Genomic DNA, 25,093 nt, shown 5'->3' on the forward strand with positions numbered 1-25,093 from the left:
TCCTGTAACACTGATGGCAATGTTGAATAATAATATTATTTGTATTCCCATGTTGGGAGAATAAAGTTTAACATTAACTTCACAATTTACAAGTACAACATTTACTGTACAATGTTTTTCCCAACGGAATTATTTTGTAAGACCGTTTACTCACTTGCAGATGTTCCACATGAATTCGGTTCTGCTCAGATGAGAAGACAGGAACTCTGCACAGCTGCAGTCTGTAGGCCACCCTGGTTGTTTGCAGTTCTGCTGCACTCATTTCAGATTCAAAGTGAGCCCACTTATCCTTGATTGGCTGCAAATCTAGCCAGAGAGCATTCATCTAAGAAAAAAACAAACACACATGCTGCTAGGAAAAACATTTCTTTGGCCACTCAAAAATAATGAATGAACTCTGACTGGACACATTTGAAGTTGTTATAAAACACAAATCAACTGAATTCTTATATTTATGAGGAAAGTATTATGTATTTCCTGAGTAACCGAACAAAGTGGAAAAAAGAATAAAGAAAAAAAACACATGTACACACTGCAAAAATTTGGAGGGACAACCGCATTTAAAGGGATAGTTCACTTTGAAATTAATTTTTGGTATGTTTTAGCGTACCTCAAGGGCATCCAAGATGTAGGTGTCTTTTTTTCCGCAGTAGTTTCAATTTTGATATTTTTAGGTCAAACCGTTCTTGTCTGTCAGTCATATAATGCAGGTCTATGGTCACTTGTCTCAAATAGCATGCACAGAGTCCAAATTAAAACAATTCCCCATCGTAAGTACACATTGATGGCCTAAGACACGAAACGAGCGGTTTGTGTGAGAAAACGAACAGTATTTATATCGTTTTTACCACTTATACGCCATCAACGTGGCCATCAACGTGTACTTACGATGGGGAATTGTTTAATTTGGACGACGGGGAATTGTTTTAATTTGGACTCTGTGCATGCTATTTGAGACAAGTGACCATAGACCTGCATTATATGACTGACAGACAAGAACGGTTTGACCTAAAAATATCAAAATTGAAACTACTGCGGAAAAAAAGACACCTACATCTTGGATGCACTTGAGGTAAGCTAAAACATACCAAAAATTAATTTCAAAGTGAACTATCCCTTTAAACGAGTGAGTGAATCATGTACATTTATTTATTCTGTGTTTGTACAGAATACAGAAGTCTCTCCTGATCATGCAGTGTTTGGCACAATGATTTTGCAAATTTAGATTTTGGCTGTAAACAAGACACATAGATGCAAAAAGTGCTATTAGTGTTACTGATAAAATATTATAATATAAAAAATATAAAAAAATATTGATAATGTATTTTTTTATAAAATAAATAAAAATTAGCCTAGAAATCTAGACGCACCCTAGCGGCAGCAAAATGTATTTTGCAGCCAGGGCAGTCTAGCCACTCTCCATTGACTTTCGAGCAGCAAAAACCTAAATTGGGTCAGGCCAATCACATCGTGTATAGAGTAGGCGGGGCGGGCTTAACATAATGATGACAGAGTTGCGACGGTTCCCTGCTATACTACTTGAAAACAAAGAAGAGCTGCTGCTGGAGAACATCTTTCGAATCGGCTTTGTCCGCAACTCTGGAGGACTTGGAGTTAGGTTTTTCTTTGAGAAAAGAGCACAGAACGGCACTTAAGTCATTCTTAAAAAAAGGAAGATGTGTTCGTAGTTTTGCCGGCCAGATATGGCAAAAGTTGAATCTATCAACTAACATTAGCTCCGCTGTTGGGAAAACGCTCTGGTTGGTTGAAGAGCTGTCCTATTGCGTGCAGAGGGAATTTGAAAGACAGCCGTTTATCCCGCCCCTCGGATTGAGCCGTGTCTATGGTGAGTTGCCAGACCTAACATCTTGATGTAGGTCTGGCTTGCCAGGCTAAATAAAAATATTAATAAATACCAAATACTTAAGACCATTTACAGGAGTGTCTTATGCTGCCTTTAAACATACATGGCATAAAATGTAGCTGCAGTATATACTGTTCAAAAGTGTTGAGTCACTAACATTTTTGTATTGTTTTAAATGTTTTTGGGGAAAAAAAGTATCTTATGCTCATCTAGGCTGCATTTAGTTTATCAAAAATGTACTAAAATATTACAATTTACTTAAAAATGTCATTTATGATGGCAAAGCTGAATTTTCAGCATCATTACTACAGCTTCACAGTATTAAATTAAAATAATACAACAAGGTTTGTTTCAAGTGGAATTTATTGATTGATAAAATTAAATTAAATATCCCCAAAATATCCCCAACTGAGCAAGCCAAAGGCAACAGTGGCAAGGAACCGAAAAACTCCATCAAGTGACCTAATGGTGTCCTAAAACTCCATCGGGTGACCTAATGGAGAAAAAAAACCTTGGGAGAACCCATTGTATTTTGAACTGTAAGATTAAAATATTATATGAACGCCTGGCTGAAGAGATGCGACTTTAATCTAGTTTTAAACTGGGAGAGCGAGTCTGAGCAACGAACAGTATCAGGAAGACTATTCCAGAGTTTTGGAGCCAAATGTGAAAATGCTCTTCCTCCTTTAGTGGTTCTGGATATCCTAGGTATTCAGTGTCACTTGATTCTTTAAAATCATTCTAATATGCTGATTTGCTGCTAAAGAATTTTTTTTTTAAATCAATGTTGAAACCAGTTGTGCTGCCTAGTCATTTTGTGGAAATTATGACACACAGATACATTTTATGCATCCTTGCTGAATGCAATCTGACCCCAAACTTTCGAAAGGTATATGGCCAATGTGCACAAATTTACTGATGCATTCCAGGGTGTAAGAACTTGCCTGTTGACTCAAAGCTTGGCAGTCCTGGATGGCTGAATTCACCTGCTTGGAGAATGCTTGATCTCCAGGATGTTCACCATCCTGCAGCCCGAACAGGTGAAGAGCTCCCAAACCCTTCAGCTCAGAGGACTTCACCTGCAGCCTTTCCTCTGTCTCCTGGAATGAAGCAGTGTCAGAGTTTCCTGATATCTCTCTCTCCCCTTTTTCAAAAGCAAGTTATTTCACTCTCACACCCACAAACAACATTTGCAGCATAAAATCTTCTAGCTAGTTGTGAGATAAGAGACTCACCTCACACTCCTGTAATGTTTTCTCAATCTGCGAGCAGCTCTCTGGTCTCCAGCTGTTTCTCACCCATTCCATACGTTGAGAGATCCAGCTGTGCATACAGTGCAATCGCTTTTCTTTATCTGTGCAGACCTGCCACTGGTCCTCAACACTGTGTATCTGGAGACAGAAGAACCCATCACGTTTCAAATATGATGGCTTTGGCAGGTTATACAGGTTACTACAGCATTTGTTGCATGTCTGCACTCACCTGACTGTCAATCTTGGCCTGTAGAACAAGCCAACTCAGATTGAGAGCACCCAGTCGCTCAGCAAAGAGGATGCGCTCACTGCGATTGGTGGGTTTGTTCACTGATCCCGCCCCCTCCACAGACTGGTGGTTCAGAAAGTCAACACACGACTGGTGACTGCTTACTTCAGCCTTAATATCCTAATATGTAATAACATGGAATATAATACATGTCAGAGTTTCCTACATAATACATTTTTGTAGCAGGGTGATCAAAAAGTGACAGTAAAGACATTTGTAATGTTTCGAAAGATTTATTATTCAAATAAAGGCATTTTTCTAAATGAAAGTATCCTGAAAGAAATATCCAATCAGAATTTTAGAATGATTTCTGAAGCTGCAAGTATAAATATTTTATATATATATATATATATATATATATATATATATATATATATATATATATATATATATTAGGGATGGGCATTCGATTCAATTTTATTAGTCGATCGTCGGGAGAATTAACGATCGACTATCGATTAATCATTAATATTTTTATATTGAAATTTATTATTTCTTTAACTTTTTATAAATTAAAAATGCAATGAAAATACAAAAATACAGTTTGTTTGTCCTCGATGAGATCTTTATTACAAGAAGATCAACTTGTGGCAGTGAAACTGGACGTTCGGTAGACTTGAAGATTCCTGCGGTGCTCTAAACCAGCGGAACCTGCAGCTGCGAGCACCCATGGCCACTTCATCCGTTTTCTGTGATCGGATAGCTATCCGGTCGTGAAAAGACCAAATCTAAATGCCCTCCGAAACGCATTCGAGACGGATTTAAATCCGATCGCTCAAACCACTTTATACTTTATATCTGAGACGCATTCCAGACGAAACTGGACAAGAGTAAATGCATCTGGTTGTTGAAACCACATATGTAAATTTGACTTATCCCAAAAATGATAAGAAATAAACGTGTGAGAGCGTGTTATAGGCTATATGTCATGTTATATCCAGATATGACGACGCTACTTCAACACGCATCACCACAGATGAGCATCTATTCATCAAGCTAACGTGCAAACTATCGCAAATCAAAGTGAAAGTCATTCATCAACACACAATCATCTTCATTAAAAGTAAAGAACCGAAATGATCTTACCAGGGCTGTTGCCGCAATATCTTGTTGCGGTCTTTGATTTAGAAATTTTCGCTGATGATCAATAAAATGCAGCTCATATCAGTTGCATTCGATGACGTGCAACAATTTAAATATGCATATAGCGCGGGAATTCAAGATCGGATTTATATCCGTTTTGCAAAAACACATTTATGTGACCAGGTGTAAATGGAATCGTTTTGATAAATCAGATAGCTATCCGATCTGAGAAAACGCATGAAGTTCCCATAGAACTTCTGCACCAGTCTACTGATTTCTGTTGAGAAAGATAAGCATGTTGACATGATCTGGGATCAGACGCGACCGCAACCTGGTGACAGCCAGTCCAGCCGCCGAAAACACCCGCTCTGAGCAGCCCGGTCTCACCCCAAAACGTCATATACTGACGCGTCTTGACCATGCGTCAACATACGACGAAAAGGGTACCCCTTTAACGTCAATATGAGACGCAGACAGAAGCGCACCAGCAGCGCCTCCTAGCGGTACCCTAACGCATACCTAAACCTACCCATAACCCGAATCGTCACACATGGACGTTATGGGGGTACCCTTTTCGTCGTATGTTGACGCATGGTCAAGACGCGTCAGTATATGACGTTTTGGGGTGAGACTGTCAAGCCGGGGCAGCCGGGGACTGACGTTGCCGGGATGCACAGGTACCTCCGCGCTAAAATTAATTCCATTGCTTCAAGACACACTACGCAACGCAACCTGCATTAGTTTAATCGATAACAAATAAACGTGATCGACGAAATTCTTAACGATCAATTATCGATCGTCGATTAATCATGCCCATCCCTAATATATATATATATATATATATATATATATATATATATATAAACTTTAGACGAACCAAACAATATATTTTCCATTCCTATCTTAAAATAATCAGAAGGATTTTATCCAGAAAACCAGAAATAATAAAAGAAAAGGTGCAATACCTTCAAAGCCTGCAGATGTCTAGAAAGCTCAGAGGAGCCCAGGGCACAATGGACCCGTTTGCTTTCATCCTCCAGTCGTCTCTCTACATGCTCCAGCCAGGAGGTCAAATCAGCCAAGACTTGACTGTGAGACTGGCTTGTCAACATCTAACAGGATGGCAAAAAGATGTTTACAAAAAAAAAAATATATCTGCTTGCTAGAGCTTTGCTTCTAATAGATCGACGAGGGAGGATATGGAAGGAGAGAGAGAGAGGGAGAGAGAGAGAGAGAGAGAGAGAGAGAGAGAGAGAGAGGAAGAGAGAGAAACAGAGACATTATTCATACTTGTTGCTGTGTCTGGTGGAGGGTGGGTAGCATGTTAGTCAGGTTCGTCCATTCCTGCTCAAGTTGAGCCAGTTGTCTGCGCAGACCTGGAGCTTTCCTGTCAGTCAGCTGCAGGATCTGCATGCCTGCGCTTTCTGCAGAAGCTTTCTGTGCCGAACGGAACCCCAGCTCCCTGAAGAACTCCTGTGGCACACAACCAAAACCAAAGTCTCATATTTTGCATTATGGACATGAGGCATGTGGTCACATGATATAAAAAAGAGAGATAAACACTAATAAAGTTCTAGTCACCATGATCTGGGTCAAGATAATTCTGGAGTCCAGTAGACCAGAATCTGAGAAACTGTTCCACTTCTGAACCCGTTCATGAGCACAACTCATCCACTCCTCTAGTTCTGTTGAGTCATGCTGAAACCTACACACACACAAATACACACCTTTATGTTACCTGATATAACAATGTGTCTTCTATACCAGTATTTCTCAACTGGTGGGTTGCATACACCACAACACCATTTAATTCCTCCAACGAAATTTCATTTTGCTAATTTTAATAATTTCTTATTTGGTTACAGTGTTTTCCTCAAACCTTTCATAATTCTTTCTGATCTTCTGTGTGGAATATATCTTCTGCTGTAGTTGATTATGAAGATCTTTCCAGCGTATTAACAGTCGTGATTTTGGGGAGGTCTGGCAGCAACCCTTTTTCTGTAGGCTTCTGAGTCGGTCTTGGATCTCCCACATCTGAGGTCTTGTGTCATCCAGGACTTTGTGCAACCTCTGACAATGAGAGAGTGAAAAAGGAAAGGAAATGGCTAAAATAGGAAAACCATGGCGAATAAATATATTTCAATTAACTCAGTTCCTCAAAACCGATTGTGATTAAGTGGTTCAGATGTACTGATGTGGTCAGATGTACTGATGTGGTCAGATGTAGTACTTTGACTGCAAAGTTTGTGAATCGCTCCTTTATCTCATTTCATCCCTCCACCCCTTATCTCTCTCAGCTTCACCCACTTGCTCAGATGGAGCGGCTTGTGGGAATGGGAGTGAGATGTACATCTATTACAGACACAAAAAGGGTTGCTTGATGTTCCTCCTATATCAATCCAGAGTAATGAGCTTTGGTAGTCATAAAGGGGAAAATAATATGAACGCAACCAACCATACGCTGCTGCTGTGCTGACTGCTCCGCGTGAGTCAGCATAGCTGAAGAGGGACAATAGTGAGAGGGACAATCATAAAAGAGCGGCCAATGCAGGCAGCAGAACATGAAGTTCCACAGATATGGCACCTATCGTTCTGAGTAATTTAATCAGGAACATTGTGTACTGGACCAAAAAAGATTCTAATGCAACATATAGCCAAAGAAAGGAGAAGACCCTCTTCCTTAACTTTGCTCCCCTCATACACCTCAGATTTGTATTACTTCTGCTGCTTTAGATGGGTAGTACTCAACCAAATAACTAATATGGACAGGAGTCCTCCATCGCCAAGTCAATAATAACTTCTTTGTGACTTAATAATTCAGGCAAGAGTAAATTGTGTTCCATCTAATTTGGATTTAATGTTTATTTTATCGTTTACCACACGACATGGGTCAGAGTACTGAAAAAAATGATTTTCTTAATCTGCAATTGTCTTATTTTTCCAGTAAAAAAAATTCAAAAAAACAAGAAAAAATTAATTCGATTTTTCTATAGGTTTATGTTTTTTAAAAAGAAGTCTCATGCTCACCAATGATGCATTTATTTGATCAAAAATAAAGTAATATTGTGAAATTATTACAAATTTACAAAAACATTTATTCTATTTTAAAATGTAATTTATTCCTGTGATGCAAAGCTAAATTTTCAGCATAATTAAGCTAGTCTTCAGTGTAAAATGATACTGATGTTTTGCTACTCAAGAAACTTTTCTTCTTATTATCAATGTTGAAAAATAGTGCTGATTAATATTTTTGTGGAAACCGTGATATTTTTTCAGACTTTAAAAATAAGTAAGTAAACAAAGCATTTATTTGAAATATCTGAACTCTTGTAACATTATACATGTCTTTTCTGTCACTTTAGATCAATTTAATATACCTTTTCTGAATACAATTTCTTAAAACAACAACAACAAACAAATATCTTACAGACAGCAAACTTTTGAACAGTTATTTTTTCCAATAATACCCAGGAGGCAGCCATTAGCATTCCCATAGATGTGGGAAACTAACCTCATAGGACTGCTGTTGACCCTTCAGGTCTCCTTCCGGCTCTAAATCCAGACTGGACAAGTCTGTCTCAATCTCATCCAACTGCTTGCACAGTCTCTCAGTGACCTCCTCGTACCAAGACCACTCCTACAAAACACATACAGAGCGCTAAGAGAGTGATTTTGTCACATAAAATGGATCAACAGAAATGCTAACTACAGTGTTAATTGACACAATGAGTGCCTGTTTGTAAATTGGATCAGTAAAAGACTAAATTATGACAGCATTAGAGTGCTTAGATAATGAGAATGTTTAATGAAATGAAAAAGATTGATAAGATTAAGGTCTGAGGAAGTATAATTTATCTGTACCTGTAAGCTGTGCTGCATTTGGATCCCATGACTTTGTGCTTGATCCTGTAGATCTGAAATAAACTGCTCCACCTCTGCTTGGCCCGGCAGTGCCCCCTCTGGCAGCTTATGGTATAGCAGCTTTACAGTTACAAGGTTCTGCCCCAAATCTTGGAAGTATTTCTGTTACCAGACAAGTGCAAACATTATGAGAGTCATGTAAGAGGTAAAAAAAATTCTAATGAACTTAACTAATAAACTGGTCAGTTAAAATATATAGTGTACCTTGTGTCCTCTGAGCTGACTGTGCAGCTGGCTGTAGTTTTGTGGCTGTGCATCCTGACTGCACAGCAGCCGCTCTGAGCCCAGCTCCAGGAGACCTCGCAGACCCTTCAGAAGAGCTTCAGAACATCTCTGGTGCTCAACATTATTCTGTCCTGCTGATCTCCACCGGTCAAGTGCCAAAGTCCACGTGCTGCCCTGCAGACTCTTACAGAACAAACACTTGTATTAGTACATCAGAACTGACTCTTCGCTAAGCCGTGCTTTCCACATTACGGATCGATCCTACATTAGCAACTATATAAGACAAGTTTTTGAACTTTCTAAAGTACAATGTGTATTTGGAAAGTTTTAAAACCCCATTTTATGGAAATTATGCAAAAAAAAAGAATTCTTGAGATTTTTTTTTATTTTTATAAATCTTTAGAAGGTCATGCTGTGTATTTAACTTACAAATTAAATATAATTTAGATTATGAGGAGACATCTTTGTACCAAGTTTTTTTGTGTGGATTTTTTAAGTGAATTGATGATACCTTGATGCTTGAAAAGAGTTTGGTCGTGTCTCTCATCTGTATTTCACTGGCATTCAATGCAGACACAGGAATCTCTAACAGATTCTGTGTAGTCTTTGTTGGCAGGAAATAAAAACACATAGAAAGGCAGAATCAGTCTCATAGCTTCTGAGAAATGTGTTCTAATTTTGCTCAAATTGCAGATTAACTGCTTCACGTTGTCCTTTCTTAGGACACAAAAACACTGTATGCTTTTATTCATCAGGGATCTTTTAAATGCATAAAATGTAACAGTTAAGACATTTATAATGTTACAAAAGATTTCTATTTAAAATAAATTCTGTTCTTTTAAACTTTCTACTCAAAGAATCCTGAAAAAAAATGAATCATGGTTTCCACAAAAATATTAATCAGCACAACTGTTTTCAACATTGGTAAGAAATGTATCTTGAACTACAAATCAACATAATTAGAATGATTTCTGAATGATAATTTAACACTGAAGACCGGAGTAATGATGCTGAAAATTCAGCTTTAGATCAGAAATAAATACTATTTCACAATATTCGTGTTTTTTTTTTTTTTTTACTGTATTTTTTATCAAATAAATGCAGCTTTGGTGAGCATAAGACACTTCTTTCAAAAACATTCAAAAATCGTCAAACTTGAATGGTAGTAAAAATGTCAAAGACTGGTGAATCCTGAATTCTTGTTAGATGTTAAGTAGACAGTAGACACACATGTCAGAAAATGCACACAGACACTCATTCACTTGTTGGTTTTAGTGAGCATCAGGGCTGAAACTGACCTCTGAAGAACTGATATCCTGACATGACCCCAGTGTCTCAGATGTGTCCTTCAATGAGGTGAGAAGCTGGACCAAACTCTCTTGATATTCACCTCCTCCTTCAGACTGTGAGAGATCACTGAGAGTTGCTGTGTGCTGAAATGAGTGTTCCTGAGACTGGCTGCTGCTCTGGCGAACGATGGCCTCAATCAGATCTCTCTGTATTTCCTAGAGCGTTGGAAGGGGAGTTTTTAGTCATACAAATATTTCAAAATGGACTGTACTTCAAAATGAAATGATACATGCGAGTTTAAAGTTGGATTTCACATAGAATTACCAGCATTGTATCTTCCTGTGGCACACATACTTTATGCTGGGAGGAGAACAATAGAGGAGCTGTGGCGATGGGTTTTGTCTCTGTCTGGGTCTGGTCATCATCAGTAACATTTACTGCCTCTGTGTCGGATGGCTTTGGGGTCAAACCTTCCTTATGAACTGCCATTTTCACTTGATCACTTGTACTCATTTCTGTGTTTATAGATACTTTGTTCAGATCTACAGATTCAGATTGTTTGATCGATTCACTGGCATCACTTGCTTTTAACATGGGGATTTCTGAGTCTGTTCCTGGCTTTGCTGGTACTGCTTCAGTCACCTTGGTTTCTGGGCACTCATTTTGTTTTTCCTTAGCTCTAGTTGCACTCTCAGAGAGCAGATAACTATCATTTGTAAATTTTTCGAAGTGTTGGGATGTGAGAGAAGGTAGACAAGTTCTCTCTTCAGTAACTGGTCTGCTGTCTATGGCGGGCATTTCAGAGAATCCAGGAGGCTCTAGTAAACAACTTCCAGTGTCAGACTCCAGTAATACATGCTTGATTGCAGCAAAATCAGTTTCTTCTTCAGGAGATGATTCCTAAAAATGAAATAATGATTTTTTTCATTATCAGTGAAACAACTTTTCAGTGATTTTACCATGGGTAAAGGAAGTATTTTGGCATCTAAATTCAGAGTTGTTTTTAAAATAATTATCAAAATATTGAGATTTTATATTTATATATATATATATATATATATATATATATATATAATATATATATAAATTAAACTGTTAGACATTAATAAGAATAAATGTTTCTTGGGCACCAAATCAGCATATTAGAATGATTTCTGAAGGATCATGTGAAACTGAAGACTGGAATAATGATGCTGAAAATTCAGCTTTTTCTATCACAGGAATGAACAAATACATTGCACCTATTGTTATCATAAGAAACTTTCTTTCTTTGTAAAAAGAAAAAATCATTCAGACTCAAGAACTTTGGAATGGTAATGCAGTCCATTATTCTGACGGCAGGCAGCTTGTGGTTGCCAATCAACATTGCAAATGATCAAATTCATACAAAATTAATATAGAACGATGCCTTTGAGCAGGGCTCATCCAATCAGAAGTTGGTATTACACATTTCACAAAGAGGAATATGAGGAATAATGACGATGAATGATGATGATGATGTCTGGCTGCCATTAACCAATAAATCCCAAAGTTTGTTCCTGAGAGACAAGTAACTCCATTGGGGCCAGTCTATACCTTAGTAATACACACTGTTTCAGCAGAGGCAGCATCTGTCTCCTCCAAAACTGTCTCATCTGGGTCCTGGTACAGAGAAAGAAAAAAAATGATTAGAGATGATGGTCCAGAGTATTAGAAGAACAGACTTCCAAAAGACAACGGAGGACAGCCGCTGTTACTGAAAGAAGATTGCTTCTGCAATGAATGCAGCCTTAGTCCACAGAAAGGAAAAGCAAAAAAGCTTGTTCGCAGAAGCTGACTGAATTATAAACAAATTGAGACATTAATAATAGCATAAACTCTAATAACAGCAGTATTGAGAAAATTGTGATCATGCAATTCCAAGACTAACAAAAGCATGAAAGTCATTGTAACAGGACCAATCCCTGTGAAAATAGTGAAAATAGCATAGAGATATATAAACATAAAACAGAAAGATTTGCATACATTTATTTATATTTATAATTATAGTTGTATTTGTATATTTGTATAATTTTCATTGATACATTTATATAAATAAAACATTAAATGCATGCAAATGAACAGCCATAGCAAAGAGGTCCAGAGTGTACAAGAGTACAGAAATGTACAGGGTTTGGCAAAGGGATGCATCAAGACTGGGAGATAAATTGGAGGTTTTGGAGGCTTTACCTCTGGAACACTGCATGTGAGAGTTCCTGAGGATGAAGACTGACTGTCTTCATCTTCCTCCTCATTGTAAGGGCCTTCCATTGACACCTGTTTCACCAGGGTTATGCGAGGACATATTATTCTTTACGTTTTTACAGTGACAGAACTATTTAGTCTCATTTAGTCCAAAAACGGACTTATCCTCATCTTAGATGTCGTCTGAGCTTGAGTGGGCATGATTTTAGGTGTATATTTTGATTGAGCTGCTTGACTTACCATCCCATCTCCAGAGTAAAAGTGTGGCATCGTGAATTCTGTGGTTTGGTCTGAAGGGAGAATCATTTCAGATGGTGGTCCAATAGAGGCCTGAAAATAAAATCAGCAAACTACTCAGTTTCATCAAGTTTTAGAACTTGGACAAACCAATGCTACATGATAAAGATCATGAGAAAAGCCATGGGAGCATCTTTACTGCATACTACTGCCTTTGCCAATAAAGCCATGTCTGTGATGATTTACTGATGCACCATATTGAGATTTTAAAGCACTTAATTTTTTTAAGAACAATCAGAAAATTCAAGGTTCCCACACATCCCTTCTCGGAGTTGGCTTTAAATGCAAGGCTTTTCTCCTCCTCTCATTCCCATAGACATGAAAGTGAAGAGGAGAGGTCACCCGCCGTTCACTAAAAACTTGAACAAGTAATATGTTCAAACTAGATTTAAAAAGACCTTTGGTCTAGTTAGATATTTCATTATAACTGTCTGCGTTGACAGTTATAATGAAATATCTAACTAGACCAAAGGTCTTTTTAAATCTAGTTTGAACATATTACTTGTTCAAACTAGATTTAAAAAGACCTTTGGTCTAGTTTTAGTTTTATATATTTCATTTGAACTGTCTGCGTTTGACACTGTGTCCTAACCAGACGCGATGCGATAAGATTCCAGCGACACTAGACCTGACGCGACTGCGAGATGCGTCAAAATCAATCAAAACCCACAGCCAATCAGAATAGTGTGTGGGCGGAGTCTCGCTGCAAGTGCACAGCTGCACCACTAATCTTGACGGCAATCGCAAGAAAATGGATAAGTAGGCTACATAATCAGATTCACAAATATTACACCATTATAATAAATATTAACATTATCAAAAATACATAGGCTACTGAGTTACTAAAACAATCTTTGTCAAAGAATACACTTGTTTGTTCACAGTTTGAACGTTCTTGTTTCCATTTGTTTAATTTCAAGATCTGAGGTGAATTATCCATTGTTGCTTTTACAGCTACAAAGCTGGAGCACTAAATAATATTCAAAGTCACATTGCATGCTTTTAACATTAAATAAAGAACATAAACAGTCCCTGAGATTATCATTGCCACACTTCCAGCCGCAACATCGCAGAAAACTAGAAACCATTTCTAAAATATATGGTATGACATGCTACAATGCTTCATGTAAAAGTTAGAATTAAAAATGCCATTTCAAGCAGTGCAACATAATTTAAAATTCATCATTAAAACTCATCTATCATTAAAAACAAAAACTGAAGTATAATTATTGTGCACTCAGTTTTTCTGGGCTCATTTTAATTAAAAGACTGATTACAGAAATATTTGAACATTTAAAAAAGCCATTCACACCATGGGAATATTTAAGAGATCTGCAAAATAAAATAGTTTTTTAGAAAATGGTTAGCAGTTAATAAGGGAGCAGTACTTTTTTCTCAATAAAAAAGTATGACCTCTAAAGAAATGAATACCGAAATTACTTTTGACATTTTTTTAAAATAGTGAGCACTCATGTGTGATGAAGACTCAAGTCATATTAGGAGACTAATAAAAGGGGTTTTATTTTGCATGAAGCAATTACTATCAATGAATATGCTGCATACATGCCTCTAGGTGTCATTAGAGATGCGACTGTCAAGTCTACTAGCTCAATATCTACAAAAATGACTCTGTGAACCTTTAAAATGTACATTTTCCCATATTATCTTCCTTATAAGTTGTAACTTAAAATGTTTATGCTGTATAAAAAAAAACCACGGTTAAATACCATAACTACTGAAATCTGCTAAATAAGCTAAAATGCACTCCAGCTCAGTAAACGGGAAACCTCTGACTCTTGGTAAACACAAGCAAACTATTAAAGTGACAGACCCTTAACGCTGTGTTCCGCTCCACACTGAGCTGCTGTAGCTCCTGGATGGGCTGCAGGAGCTCTTGAGCCCGGTGGAAGGCTGTGAGAGTTTGCTCTGCCTCAGCAGGAAGCCCTAGGCCTGGCCTGCAGCTCTCAATCTCATCAATGGTCCTCTTCATGGACTGGATATTATCCAGAATCACCTGTAACAGAAATTAGGAGGGATATGAGATACTGTAAACAGAGGATAGAAATATATGACGCACAGTACCTGCATGTCTTCAAGATATTCCTCAGGAGAAATGTTCTCTGTGTCAGTAGTGGAAAGGATTGTTCTGATCTTGGCTATATTTTTCTCCATTGTCTTCACCTCTGTTTCAATGGCATCCATCTCCTACACATAAGTTATAAGTGAATTCCAATTAAAATATAGGCAACATAATAAAATAAAAATAATTATCATCACAGTATCATTTACTAGTATAAGTAATTCCAGCAATGCTATGTAGGTCTCATAAAACCCTCCAAATTATCTATACATTGTTAGGGATATCAAAACAGCTATTACTAATATTTTAAAAATGTTATGATACCAGTTTTTCTGGTATCCCAATTTGCCCAATGCCTCAATTTGATGCACTTCTTGGTCAAATTTCCCATATTTCTGAGATATTAATGCAAACACTGTCAGCTACACTATTGTTCAAAAGTTTGGGGTCAGTAAGATATTAATAATTTTATTCAGCAAGGATACTGGATTTTGGAATTATTACTTGAATACTTGATTTTATTGAAAATACCAGGGAATTTTTTTTTTTTTTTTTTTTACTATTGTAATTAACTGTTTTCAATAAAATGTTTACTTCACACAAACACTACTGTTTTAATACATTTTTTTCAAAAATGATGTTAATATATTTTAAATAAAAGGACTGTATTCAATAGCATAATTGTTTTGCTGTGGTATCGAAATGGGTAACAGGGATCATAAAATTTCACTGGTATAGATACAACTAAAAACTTGGTATAGTGACAAACTTAGACACTGTAAATCCTAAGAAAATATGTAAATCTTACTGTAAATACATATACAATTCTTTATTGAGTGTAAAGATATTTCTTACAGCTGCCAGGTGCTGAAGGTGGGAGAGAGGGTCCAGGACGCTTTGCTGCATAAGTGTGATATTTTGTATACAGAGGTGGAGGAGCTGTTGTTGAGGAGTGGTGTCACACACCGGAGTGATCTCCTGCAGGGCAGGCAGGAAGGCCTCCAGAGCTGCCCTGTATCCCTCGGATTCATCCAGCATCATCTACAGACACACCACAAGAGTTGCTAACAAGTTGCTACATACCATCTGTATAAAGTATGGTATGTCTCACTAGAAGTGACCTGTAAAATGCTTCAGTGTGAGGCTTTGACCTGACCTTAAGGGAGTGGGCGTGGCAGTGGATGCATTTCGCAGTGGTGTAGGTTCTTGGCTCGACCAGCCAGGACTGAGCCTCTTTCAACCAACAGTTGGAGCTACTGAGTAAACCCTCATAGTCCTGCAGACAGGCAGGGATCTGATGGGAGCAAAACACAAGGCACAAGCAGTCATGGTTGCTATCAGTGGCATTATGTGTTGGCTTATGTTGTGAAACAAGGATTATGGGTAACGGCTGACTTTGCTGATGAGGGCGGTCCTGTGTTCGGCCTGTTTGGCAGTGGTCTGGTAGAGCTGCAGTGGCTCCGTGAGCTGGTCCATGAGGACGTGTGCTCTCTCAGGATGTTGCTCAGCCAGATCCTGCACCTCAGCCTCCAGCTCGGTTATCCGAGTGTGCCACTGGTCCAGCTCATCCCATATTCTCTGCACAAACGCACACACATGCACATTAGACTTTAATTAGTGTAGACATCATATTTCACTGGACACAAATGTAAAATGTGAAAGACAGAAGATCAGTTCATTAAATATGTCATGAGTAAAGCCTTAATATTTGACTTTTCTACTCATTTATTATACTTTACAGAAGTTTTCTGTATATTCAATAAGTGACATTCTCTCTCTCTTTCCATACATAATTTTTCTGAATATTTGTTGCATTTTGCATCATCTGAAACGTGCTCCGACTTACAGTATATAATGCAACTAACGTCAAGCACACAAAACGCACACATTTGGATATGTGCTGAATGAGAGAAGTATGCGAACCCAAATTTATTTGTATAGCGCACTTCCCACATGTCGGTAGTTTTGTTTCGTTTTACATAAATTAGTCTTGGGCATGTATAGCAGATGGTGTTTATAATGAATGCCACTGTTTGTTTTATCCTTGTATTTTTCATCCAGGGTTGCGTTTCCCAAGTTCTGCCCTGTTCTGTTCTGAAATGAATACTGTTAAATGTAAAAGGATTTGCTGTATTGTGAGGGGAACTAAAACTAAAACCTGTTTATAATGTTTGTAAATGCTTTGTTTTAATTATCGGTATTATTACAGTATTTCTGAATATAATAATAAAATGTGACTCATTCATCTGTGTTTTCTTCTCTCTCACCAAGGCAATTTTGATCCATGCAACTTATTGTCAGGTGCAACTTATGTTCCAGAAAATACGGTATATACATAAAATTACAAAATAAAATAAAATACAATAAAAGTATAAGAAAACAAATAAATAAGAGAATAAACAGAACTAAATAATAAACAAAACTAAGTAATGAGAGAAAACAATGAATGTTATGTTTTCCTGAGTGTTTTGTCCACTGGTAATTGGTGGAAATATATTTTCAATAATGTGCATGTGGAGGCAAGAAGGGAACAAGTACCTTTTGTGTACGTTCAGCCTCAGAACAATTAGGACTTGTTTGCTTTAGCAGGGCATGCACACAATTCAAGCCCACCGTCACCTCTCCAACCTGCTCAACCATTTTACTAAGAGGACCACTTCTCTCCATGACTATGGCCAACTGAAACAGAGTTACATTTGTATTAGGTTTCAATAAAAAACAACACAAAGACACTCAAACTTAAGTTTTATTTATATATATATATATTTATTTATTAAATATGGCAGTTATAGTTTGAGTGTCTGTGTTATGTTTTGCATTATATACAGTATATAAAACAATTTTGGAGGTTATAATGGAGACTGACTGCCTTTTCACAAGTTCAAAGGATTGTTTTAATTTATAATTTATTTTATAATCCCTTATTGATATCTATATTCATGCTCATTAATAATATTCATATACATGTACACACAATACGCTTTTTCCAACATTAAACACACTCTACCTATAGCTTAAACAGTGCTTGATCTCACAGTATAATAAAATTAAAGATAAATAAAGTAAATACTTTGTCCTTAGCCTCCTGCAGGGAGACGTTGAGCTCGTTCTGTAAGATCTGAATCTCTGATGGGACACAGCTCCATCTGTTCTGCACTCTGTCTATGACGTCCTGCAATCGAGCCTTTTGTGACACCAAATCCACTTTGACTTCCTACAGTGTGATACAAAACAATTAATACAATATCAACAGCAAACACTGCAGAAACAGACTCTCCCTGTAAAAAAAACAAACAAAAAAAAAACAGGCCATAAAGCACCAACCTGTAGTTGTTCAGCAGCTGTCTCGGACTGTAAAACCGTCAAAAGAGAGAGAACGTTCTGCTGAATGGCACTCATCTCCTCCTGCACACGACCCGACTCCTGGATCTCAAAAAGCACCTCCCGACGGATATAATTGCTCTGATCTCTGAGACTATGCATGAAAATAAGGTCTGTAAATGTAGAGTCTGAACATTTCCTCAACATACATGTGTTTATGTGCATGTGTGTAAAAGTCTTACCTTCTGCACTGACCCTGTAAAGACTGCAAGTCCTGACAGATTTGAGGAGAAACTTTCAGCTGCTGCAAATTTGAGACCCCAAGCAAACGTGCCACATGGTGTTGTAGAGAGGCAAGTGTATGATACTCCTGCTCAATCCTATCTTGAAGGTGCTCAGTGAGGCTCAGAACACCCTGAAGATCCACCAGGGATCCCATCACCATAGATGAGTCAGGGAGATTATTCTGTAGACTGCCAAGACCTTCCTTTGATTTATTGAGCTGCACAGCAAACCCCAACATGAAGTGAAATGAATTAATGCACAGCTTACTTCATTAATCATATTACAAGCTGGATATATAAATAAAATATATTACTAATTGTCTTTTTTATATTATAAAATACAACAAAATAAAATAGAAAATCACATACACGTATCACAAAGTCTGTCCACTCTGCTTCTTTATGAGACATGCTGGCTTTGAGTGATTCCACTCTGCACTGCAACACTGCCCAAGACCTACACAGATGTCCCAGCATCAGATCCACAGGAGCATTGCATCGACGACCTGGGCAGCTTTCCCTCAATTCCTCCAGTCTTTTAGCAATGTTCTTCAGCTCTGTCTGGAGCACCTGCAGATGAAGACAATTTCAACATTTGCTAATCTAGCATACTAGAATTATTACGAGATGAAAAGTAGCACAAGGAACCATTCATACACCATAAAAACTAGAGTATAAATAGAGTATCCAGTATATTCTCAAGCAAGTTTTCATTGGTCCCCAAATCATGTTCAAGAGTTTCAAGGGTATTATTGTAATGCATTTAAACCAAGCACAACATGCATGATAAACAAAATGATTAGGTTCTTCTACATGGTGACTATGGCATATAATGACCACAAACCTTTACATTCTGCTGTTGTTCTTGGCAGGCTTCAGAATCAGTCGGTTTTTGACTTGAGCATTTTGAGATTTGAGAATCAATGTTTTTGAGAAGTTGGCTCATTTCTTCATGGTGACTCATGTGCACAATTTGGTCTCCCATGCACCTAAATTGTAGCAAAAAGAGTGAACCATTTAATGCAGCTAAATAAAACAGATTTTATTACATTTAATTTAACCAAATAGATGCATTCCATTCAAACTAATTGTTTCAGACCATGGTTTCTGAGAAAAATGTTTCCAAGTTACGTACAGTATTATGGCAGACATTCAAAGAGCTTTTTGAGAACATTTTTGATTATTTGTAAAAGTATTATTTTTTCCTATTTTCCGTGCCCCACACAAAATATTATACAATGATTTTCCAATTTGATAAGAAAATCTCAACAACAATCAAAGAGCATTGTGAATGCAACAATCTGAACCATAGGACAAGGTCATCAATTTTGATTAAAAAACAAACAAAAACAAAAACATGCTTATAGAGTATGGCTAACCTCTGTAAAGCCTTGAGTCTGAGTTGAGCCTGAGCTTCTAATTTGGCATCTTGTACCAGAAGGTGACTAAAAACCTCGATATGAAGCTGCTCAGTTAGAGGGATGGAGAGGCATGTCTGCTGGGGTACACAAGCACCAATTTCAGACAAGCGGGCCTGGAAACCCTCAACCAGAGTGCTGAAAATCTGCTGAATATAACGATGCTCCTCTTTGTAGCCTTTGAAGCCAGTAGACGGAATCATGAGATTCGATCTGATTTGCTGAAAAAAGCTCTCTGCACCCTGAACAGCCCAGCTGTAATGCTTTAGTGCCTCCCGAGCTTGGAGAAGCTTGTCCTGGAAAACCAAAAAAAAAAAAAAAAAAGATTAGAAATCATAAAAACAACATTCATAGTTTTCTAAAAACTAGTTTTCCCAAAATTGATTTTTACTACATGCCTATTTGTATAGCGCTTCCCCTCCTGCAGGATGTTAAAGGGATACTCCACTTTTTTTGGAAATAGGCTCATTTTACAACTCCCCCAGAGTTAAACAGTTGAGTTTTACCGTTTTCGAATCCATTCAGCCGATCTCCGGGTCTGGCGGTACCACTTTTAGCATAGCTTAGCATAGATCGTTGAATCGGACAGGACCATTAGCATCTCTCTCAAAAAAAATGACCAAAGAGTTTCGATATTTTTCCTATTTAAAACTTGACTCTTCTGTAGTTACATCGTGTACTAAGACCGACGGAAAATGAAAAGTTGCGATTTTCTAGGCTGATATGGCTAGGAACTATACTCTCATTCCTGCGTAATAATCAAGAAACTTTGATGACGCAGCGCCTGAAAATAGTCCCCAGCTCGGTAACTTCCAACGTGACCGGGACTAAGTTTGTCTAACCTATTAGACCTATTTTCAGGCGCTGCGTCATATCATTACGCCTGCTGCACCCATGGTACGGCAGCAAAGTTTCTTGATTATTACGCAGGAATGAGAGTATAGTTCCTAGCCATATCAGCCTAGAAAATCGCAACTTTTCATTTTCCATCGGTCTTAGTATACGATGTAACTACAAAAGAGACAAGTTTTAAATAGGAAAAATATCGAAACTCTTTGGTCATTTTTTGGAGAGAGATGCTAATGGTCCTGTCCGATTCAATGATCTATGCTAAGCTATGCTAAACTATGCTAAAAGTGGTACCGCCAGACCCGGAGATCGGCTGAATGGATTCGAAAACGGTAAAACTCAACTGTTTAACTCTGGAGGAGTTGTAAAATGAGCCTATTTCCAAAAAAAGTGGAGTATCCCTTTAATGCGTGATGCTTAACTAATTCACAAATTAAATTCAAAAATTGGTATATTTTAATGTATCAGTGTTTCCTTCATATCTGAGATACAAGTTGTGAATGTGAGTTCACAGTCTTTTTTTCATCAGATTGAATATAGACTATGTACCATGATATTTATGACAAGAAATGTCTTTCAAATGAGTTTTTGTTGAGGACTGCATGCAAAAACAGACATGACCAGTACAGACTAGTTCAAAAATAAATTACTCTTATGAGGTTTTTTTATAAAAAAAAATTTTTTACGCATTTTGTGTGACCAGTTTTGCCCAACTGTTGATGATGATGATTTACTCTTTTTAGCCGATTCTTTTAATGAAGTTAAAAAAAAAAAGAAAAAAAAAAGAGTTACTGGTTCAAATCAGTCTAAAACACTAGGAAACAGAAAATGGACATTACAACAACTGAATCAGAATTAAATCGAAACAAAATCAAAACGGATCAAGAGCTTGTGAATTCAATTAAGTTGAATTAGGAAATCTGTATTAAAGGGATAGTTCACCCAAAAATTAAAACTACCCCATGATTTACTCACCCTCAAGCCATCCTGTGTGTATATGACTTTCTTCTTTCAGGCGAATACAATCGGATTTTCATATACACCTAAGAAAGTCATATACACCTAGGATGGCTTGGGGGTGAGTAAATCATGGGATAATTTAAATTTTTGGGTGAACTATCCCTTTAAGATGCAGCCCCACTAGAAACAATGCTGTCACATACATATTTGAAGAAAACTACGACAAAAGCAGCATTCTATTGGTCAAGTAGACATGGTGATAGTCATTTTAACATGCATGGTCACATGGAACTTACCATATGCACATTGCAATCATTAAGAGTTCTCTGGCCAAGATCAACTGTCATCTGGTAGCTTTCAGCCTCTTCTCCTTTCCTGCAGACCTCCAACATTTGAATCACTGACTCAACGGTCTGGACAAGTGTCCAGTGCTTTCTCAGCTCTGCATCAATAGTCTTATTATCTGGCTCCATGCAGATGGTCTTCTTCAGCTGCTGCCTGACACGGTTGAAGAGCTCAACGAGTGGACTGAGGTCTGTGGGACTGCCAAGTTGCTCTACCAGAGAGCACTGGAGGGTTTTAGCCTCGTTTTTGACTGTGAGCTCCCAAGAAGCTAGCTGCTCAGTGACCAAACAAATCTTTTGCCTTTCTGCTGTCAGCTGGGATGGATAAAGATCTTTTGAAATGGCCTCCAGGTGGTCAGCGGCCTCTTGACATGCTATTCTCGCCAGAGGCAGCTCCACTAGGACAGCCTGACAGACACAGAGCCTAACGTCAGTTCCTACATGTGAGTCTACAATATGCGACAAGCTCTTCTTGACTGCCTCTCTGGAGTTCTCCATGTGCTGCCTTGAAGTGAGGTACTCCTCATGCTCTTTGGCTTGCTGCTCCAGCAGATGTATTCTCCTCTGTAAGTCTAGTACAGCATGGAGCATCTCTTTCCTCTGAGGTTCTGGGCAGTGTGGAATTTCCTGCACCTTGCACAGGAGCTCCATCAGCATGTGCTTAACGGATTCAAGAGCCGAGAGCGAGTCTCTTGTTACGGGATACTTCTGCCTCATGACATCAGCACTCAACTGTCTCAAGCTCTTCTGAATGACGTTATGTTCTTCAGCAGACGATTCCTGAGAATGAAGGAGTTCTTCAAACACCCAGCACGAGGCCCACTTACGGTTCACAACTCTAGAGACTTCTTCTTGTAAGGCTGTAAGCCTGTTGATAAGCTGAAAGCTTTCGGGTACACTCAAAACGTAATTCATAGTCTTGGTTTCATCTAACAGAGACTCCAAATTTTTTGCTTGTCTCTCAGCATCCTTCAAAGCCTCAGTGGATACCTGAAGCTGAACCCTCAATTCTGGGATCGTAATTTTAGGTTCAGAGGCCACCGGTTTACCAGACTCTTTTTCCAATACTGAGGTCAACCAAGAACTGCTGTCAGTGATCTGTTTCCACAGTCTTTCTCTGATATGTAACATTCTGTTCATTTCTACAACCGCACATTCAGTCTTCTCAGAAATCTTAACATACAAATCCTCTAAGGAATCGAGGGTGGGCAACATGGCTTTGGAATCCTTCTCGTCGAGACCTGTAACTTCCTCTCTAAGCTCTTTCAAAACAGAGGCCAACTGAAACCTCTTAAGAGATGTTTCAGACTGCAGTTTTTTCATGTGGTTGACCTCATGACTTGCCTCTTCAGGGTACAGGGACAACCTCCTTCTCCTACTGACTTTGCTTTCCGTTTGTTTAGCCCATGTAACATAGTCACTGATGATCCTAATGATCGGTGAACAATCATTGCCATTTGAAGTCTGAGAGCTGAGCTTCTCCTGAGTCAGAGCGAGTTGAGAATTCAGACCCTGCACTGCATCCTCCATATCTCCAAGCTCTTTCTTTCCCAGCGGACTTGAGGAAAGAGCCTGAGAGACCTCAAGAATGTACGAATAGCGCTCAGTCAACACTGCCAGGTCTGCAGTTCTGACCGTCTCATGTAGTGCACTTTGCCAGTCTATTGGTCTGTGAGAGCTGTGTGAAAGACAAACTGACTTCTCCAGAAGATCCAGTTCACGTTGCAGCTCTCTGGCCTCTTGCAGGAGTCCAGAAACTTCTGCTGTGCAAACATTAGCGTGCCACAGACTCTTGGCAGCAGCCCACTCCACAGTCCACCATCTCTCCTGTAAAGTCCTAAAAGGTTCAATGCAGGCCACAGGTCCCTCTGCCTCATCCAGATGGGCTGAGATCTGAGAACATGTCTGTAGGAGCTCTTCAAGTATGCCTCTCTTCTCCTGCATGCTCTTTAGGAATGCACTCAGCTTCTCTGCTTGCAGGGTGCTGCTTTGAATGCAATCTCTTCAAAATGGTGAGAGAAATGGGGATTACTTTTCTTTGTCTACACTACCAGTACAGGTTTAGACACGCCTTCTTGTCATGACTATTCTCCAAATTTTAGAGTAAGAGTAAAGTCATCAATGAATAACAGGTATAGGAAACATGTAATCATAAAAAAAAAAGTATAGTGTGTCAACATGAAATCTTAAAACATGTAATTTTATCTTTACTTTGCTTTCTTATATTTTACTGTTTCAGAATATTAATTAAATTACAAATAATTTACTCCCAGTTGATCATTAAAATACAGCATGAACACTAGAGCCCTATCTGGACAGGACAGGACTAGGACTAAATTTGTGGCCTATGGAAGTCATTGGCTACAGTTTGGTTATGAATATTCTTTAACATATCTCCTTTTGTGTTCAACTAAAGAAAGAAATTCATGCAGGTTTGGAACAACATAAAGATGAGTAAATGATGAGAACATTTTCATTTTTGAGTGAACTATCCCTTTATGGAGCATAAAATATATAAGATCAATACATTTTAGAATCATCTCATCTATATTAAAGATGAACTCACAAAAAACACACACAGAAAATGTTAATAAGGATACTCACAGTGTCAGTGTGCTGAGCTCAACCTCCAGGTTGTGTAGAGTATCCGTGAGAACAAGTTTTTGCTTGTGATACTGTGTGACCTGCTGAAGCTGCTCCTTTTTAAATTCTGCCATTTTTGAGGTATCCAGCAGTACTCCGTTCCATCTCCTCTCTATGGCCTGCTCAGGCTCTGTAAAGCATCCTGCACCAGATTCATTCTGAGGCAGTCTGGCCACCTGATCCATGATACATTGCCGGCAGATCTATGTATGGAGGGATGTAATGTCAATGTTTGTCAGTTTTGTTTTAAATACTTACAGTTTAAAAGTTTTATTTGTGAGCCAGTTTTGCATGCATAAGCATCATGGCTCAATGTGTCAGAATATGTGTGCCAACTATTAGGCCACAGAACCAAGTGATTCTTGTACAGTGGGGTCCAAAAGTCCACTAATGAAAATGCTGATATTTTGCATTTTTATAATGCAATACAACATTTTTACATTACAAATTATATTATCAACATCATAATATGAAAGTACTGTACATGAATTTCAAAGCTTTTAGTATTTGGTTTGTCCCTTTTGCTTTAATTACAGCAGCACTCGAGCTGCATGATGTAAAACCTGATGATAATGTTCTCCAGCATGACTTGAAATGATTCAAACATCATCTTGAGCTTTAAAAGAAGCAAAAACATCTGACCTTTTGAGTTGAGATTAACAGTGCCTCAAATCTGATTTCATGTGACTTGGAAATCTGATTATGTTCTGCTTCATTTAAAGTCATATGTTTTTTGTCATCAGACATCT

At 38.1% G+C, this 25,093-nt stretch overlaps 1 protein-coding gene across 1 annotated transcript in view; it reads right to left on the minus strand.

The window, feature by feature from the left end:
* The window catches only part of syne2a (spectrin repeat containing, nuclear envelope 2a), a 109,504-nt gene that overhangs the window by 29,871 nt on the left and 54,540 nt on the right, over positions 1-25,093 (minus strand). Inside the window, exons 42-72 of the mRNA XM_082147598.1 lie at positions 24,306-24,547; positions 21,654-23,703; positions 19,510-19,844; positions 18,975-19,119; positions 18,500-18,700; positions 18,089-18,348; positions 17,850-18,000; positions 17,596-17,739; positions 17,064-17,204; positions 15,921-16,103; positions 15,682-15,819; positions 15,381-15,566; positions 14,528-14,650; positions 14,277-14,459; positions 12,389-12,478; positions 12,134-12,220; positions 11,501-11,566; positions 10,250-10,825; positions 9,934-10,140; positions 9,147-9,239; positions 8,615-8,818; positions 8,351-8,512; positions 8,001-8,126; positions 6,369-6,559; positions 6,071-6,194; positions 5,780-5,962; positions 5,455-5,601; positions 3,347-3,526; positions 3,100-3,255; positions 2,809-2,964; positions 155-325 (exon numbers count right to left, since the gene is read on the minus strand). Coding sequence (XP_082003724.1) covers positions 155-325; positions 2,809-2,964; positions 3,100-3,255; positions 3,347-3,526; positions 5,455-5,601; positions 5,780-5,962; positions 6,071-6,194; positions 6,369-6,559; positions 8,001-8,126; positions 8,351-8,512; positions 8,615-8,818; positions 9,147-9,239; positions 9,934-10,140; positions 10,250-10,825; positions 11,501-11,566; positions 12,134-12,220; positions 12,389-12,478; positions 14,277-14,459; positions 14,528-14,650; positions 15,381-15,566; positions 15,682-15,819; positions 15,921-16,103; positions 17,064-17,204; positions 17,596-17,739; positions 17,850-18,000; positions 18,089-18,348; positions 18,500-18,700; positions 18,975-19,119; positions 19,510-19,844; positions 21,654-23,703; positions 24,306-24,547 — 7,401 coding nt within the window. The remainder of the gene's footprint in view (positions 1-154; positions 326-2,808; positions 2,965-3,099; positions 3,256-3,346; positions 3,527-5,454; positions 5,602-5,779; positions 5,963-6,070; positions 6,195-6,368; positions 6,560-8,000; positions 8,127-8,350; positions 8,513-8,614; positions 8,819-9,146; positions 9,240-9,933; positions 10,141-10,249; positions 10,826-11,500; positions 11,567-12,133; positions 12,221-12,388; positions 12,479-14,276; positions 14,460-14,527; positions 14,651-15,380; positions 15,567-15,681; positions 15,820-15,920; positions 16,104-17,063; positions 17,205-17,595; positions 17,740-17,849; positions 18,001-18,088; positions 18,349-18,499; positions 18,701-18,974; positions 19,120-19,509; positions 19,845-21,653; positions 23,704-24,305; positions 24,548-25,093) is intronic.

Source organism: Leuciscus leuciscus (assembly GCF_965113295.1).
Source record: "Leuciscus leuciscus genome assembly, chromosome: 19".
NCBI classification, from domain to species: Eukaryota; Metazoa; Chordata; class Actinopteri; order Cypriniformes; family Leuciscidae; genus Leuciscus; species Leuciscus leuciscus.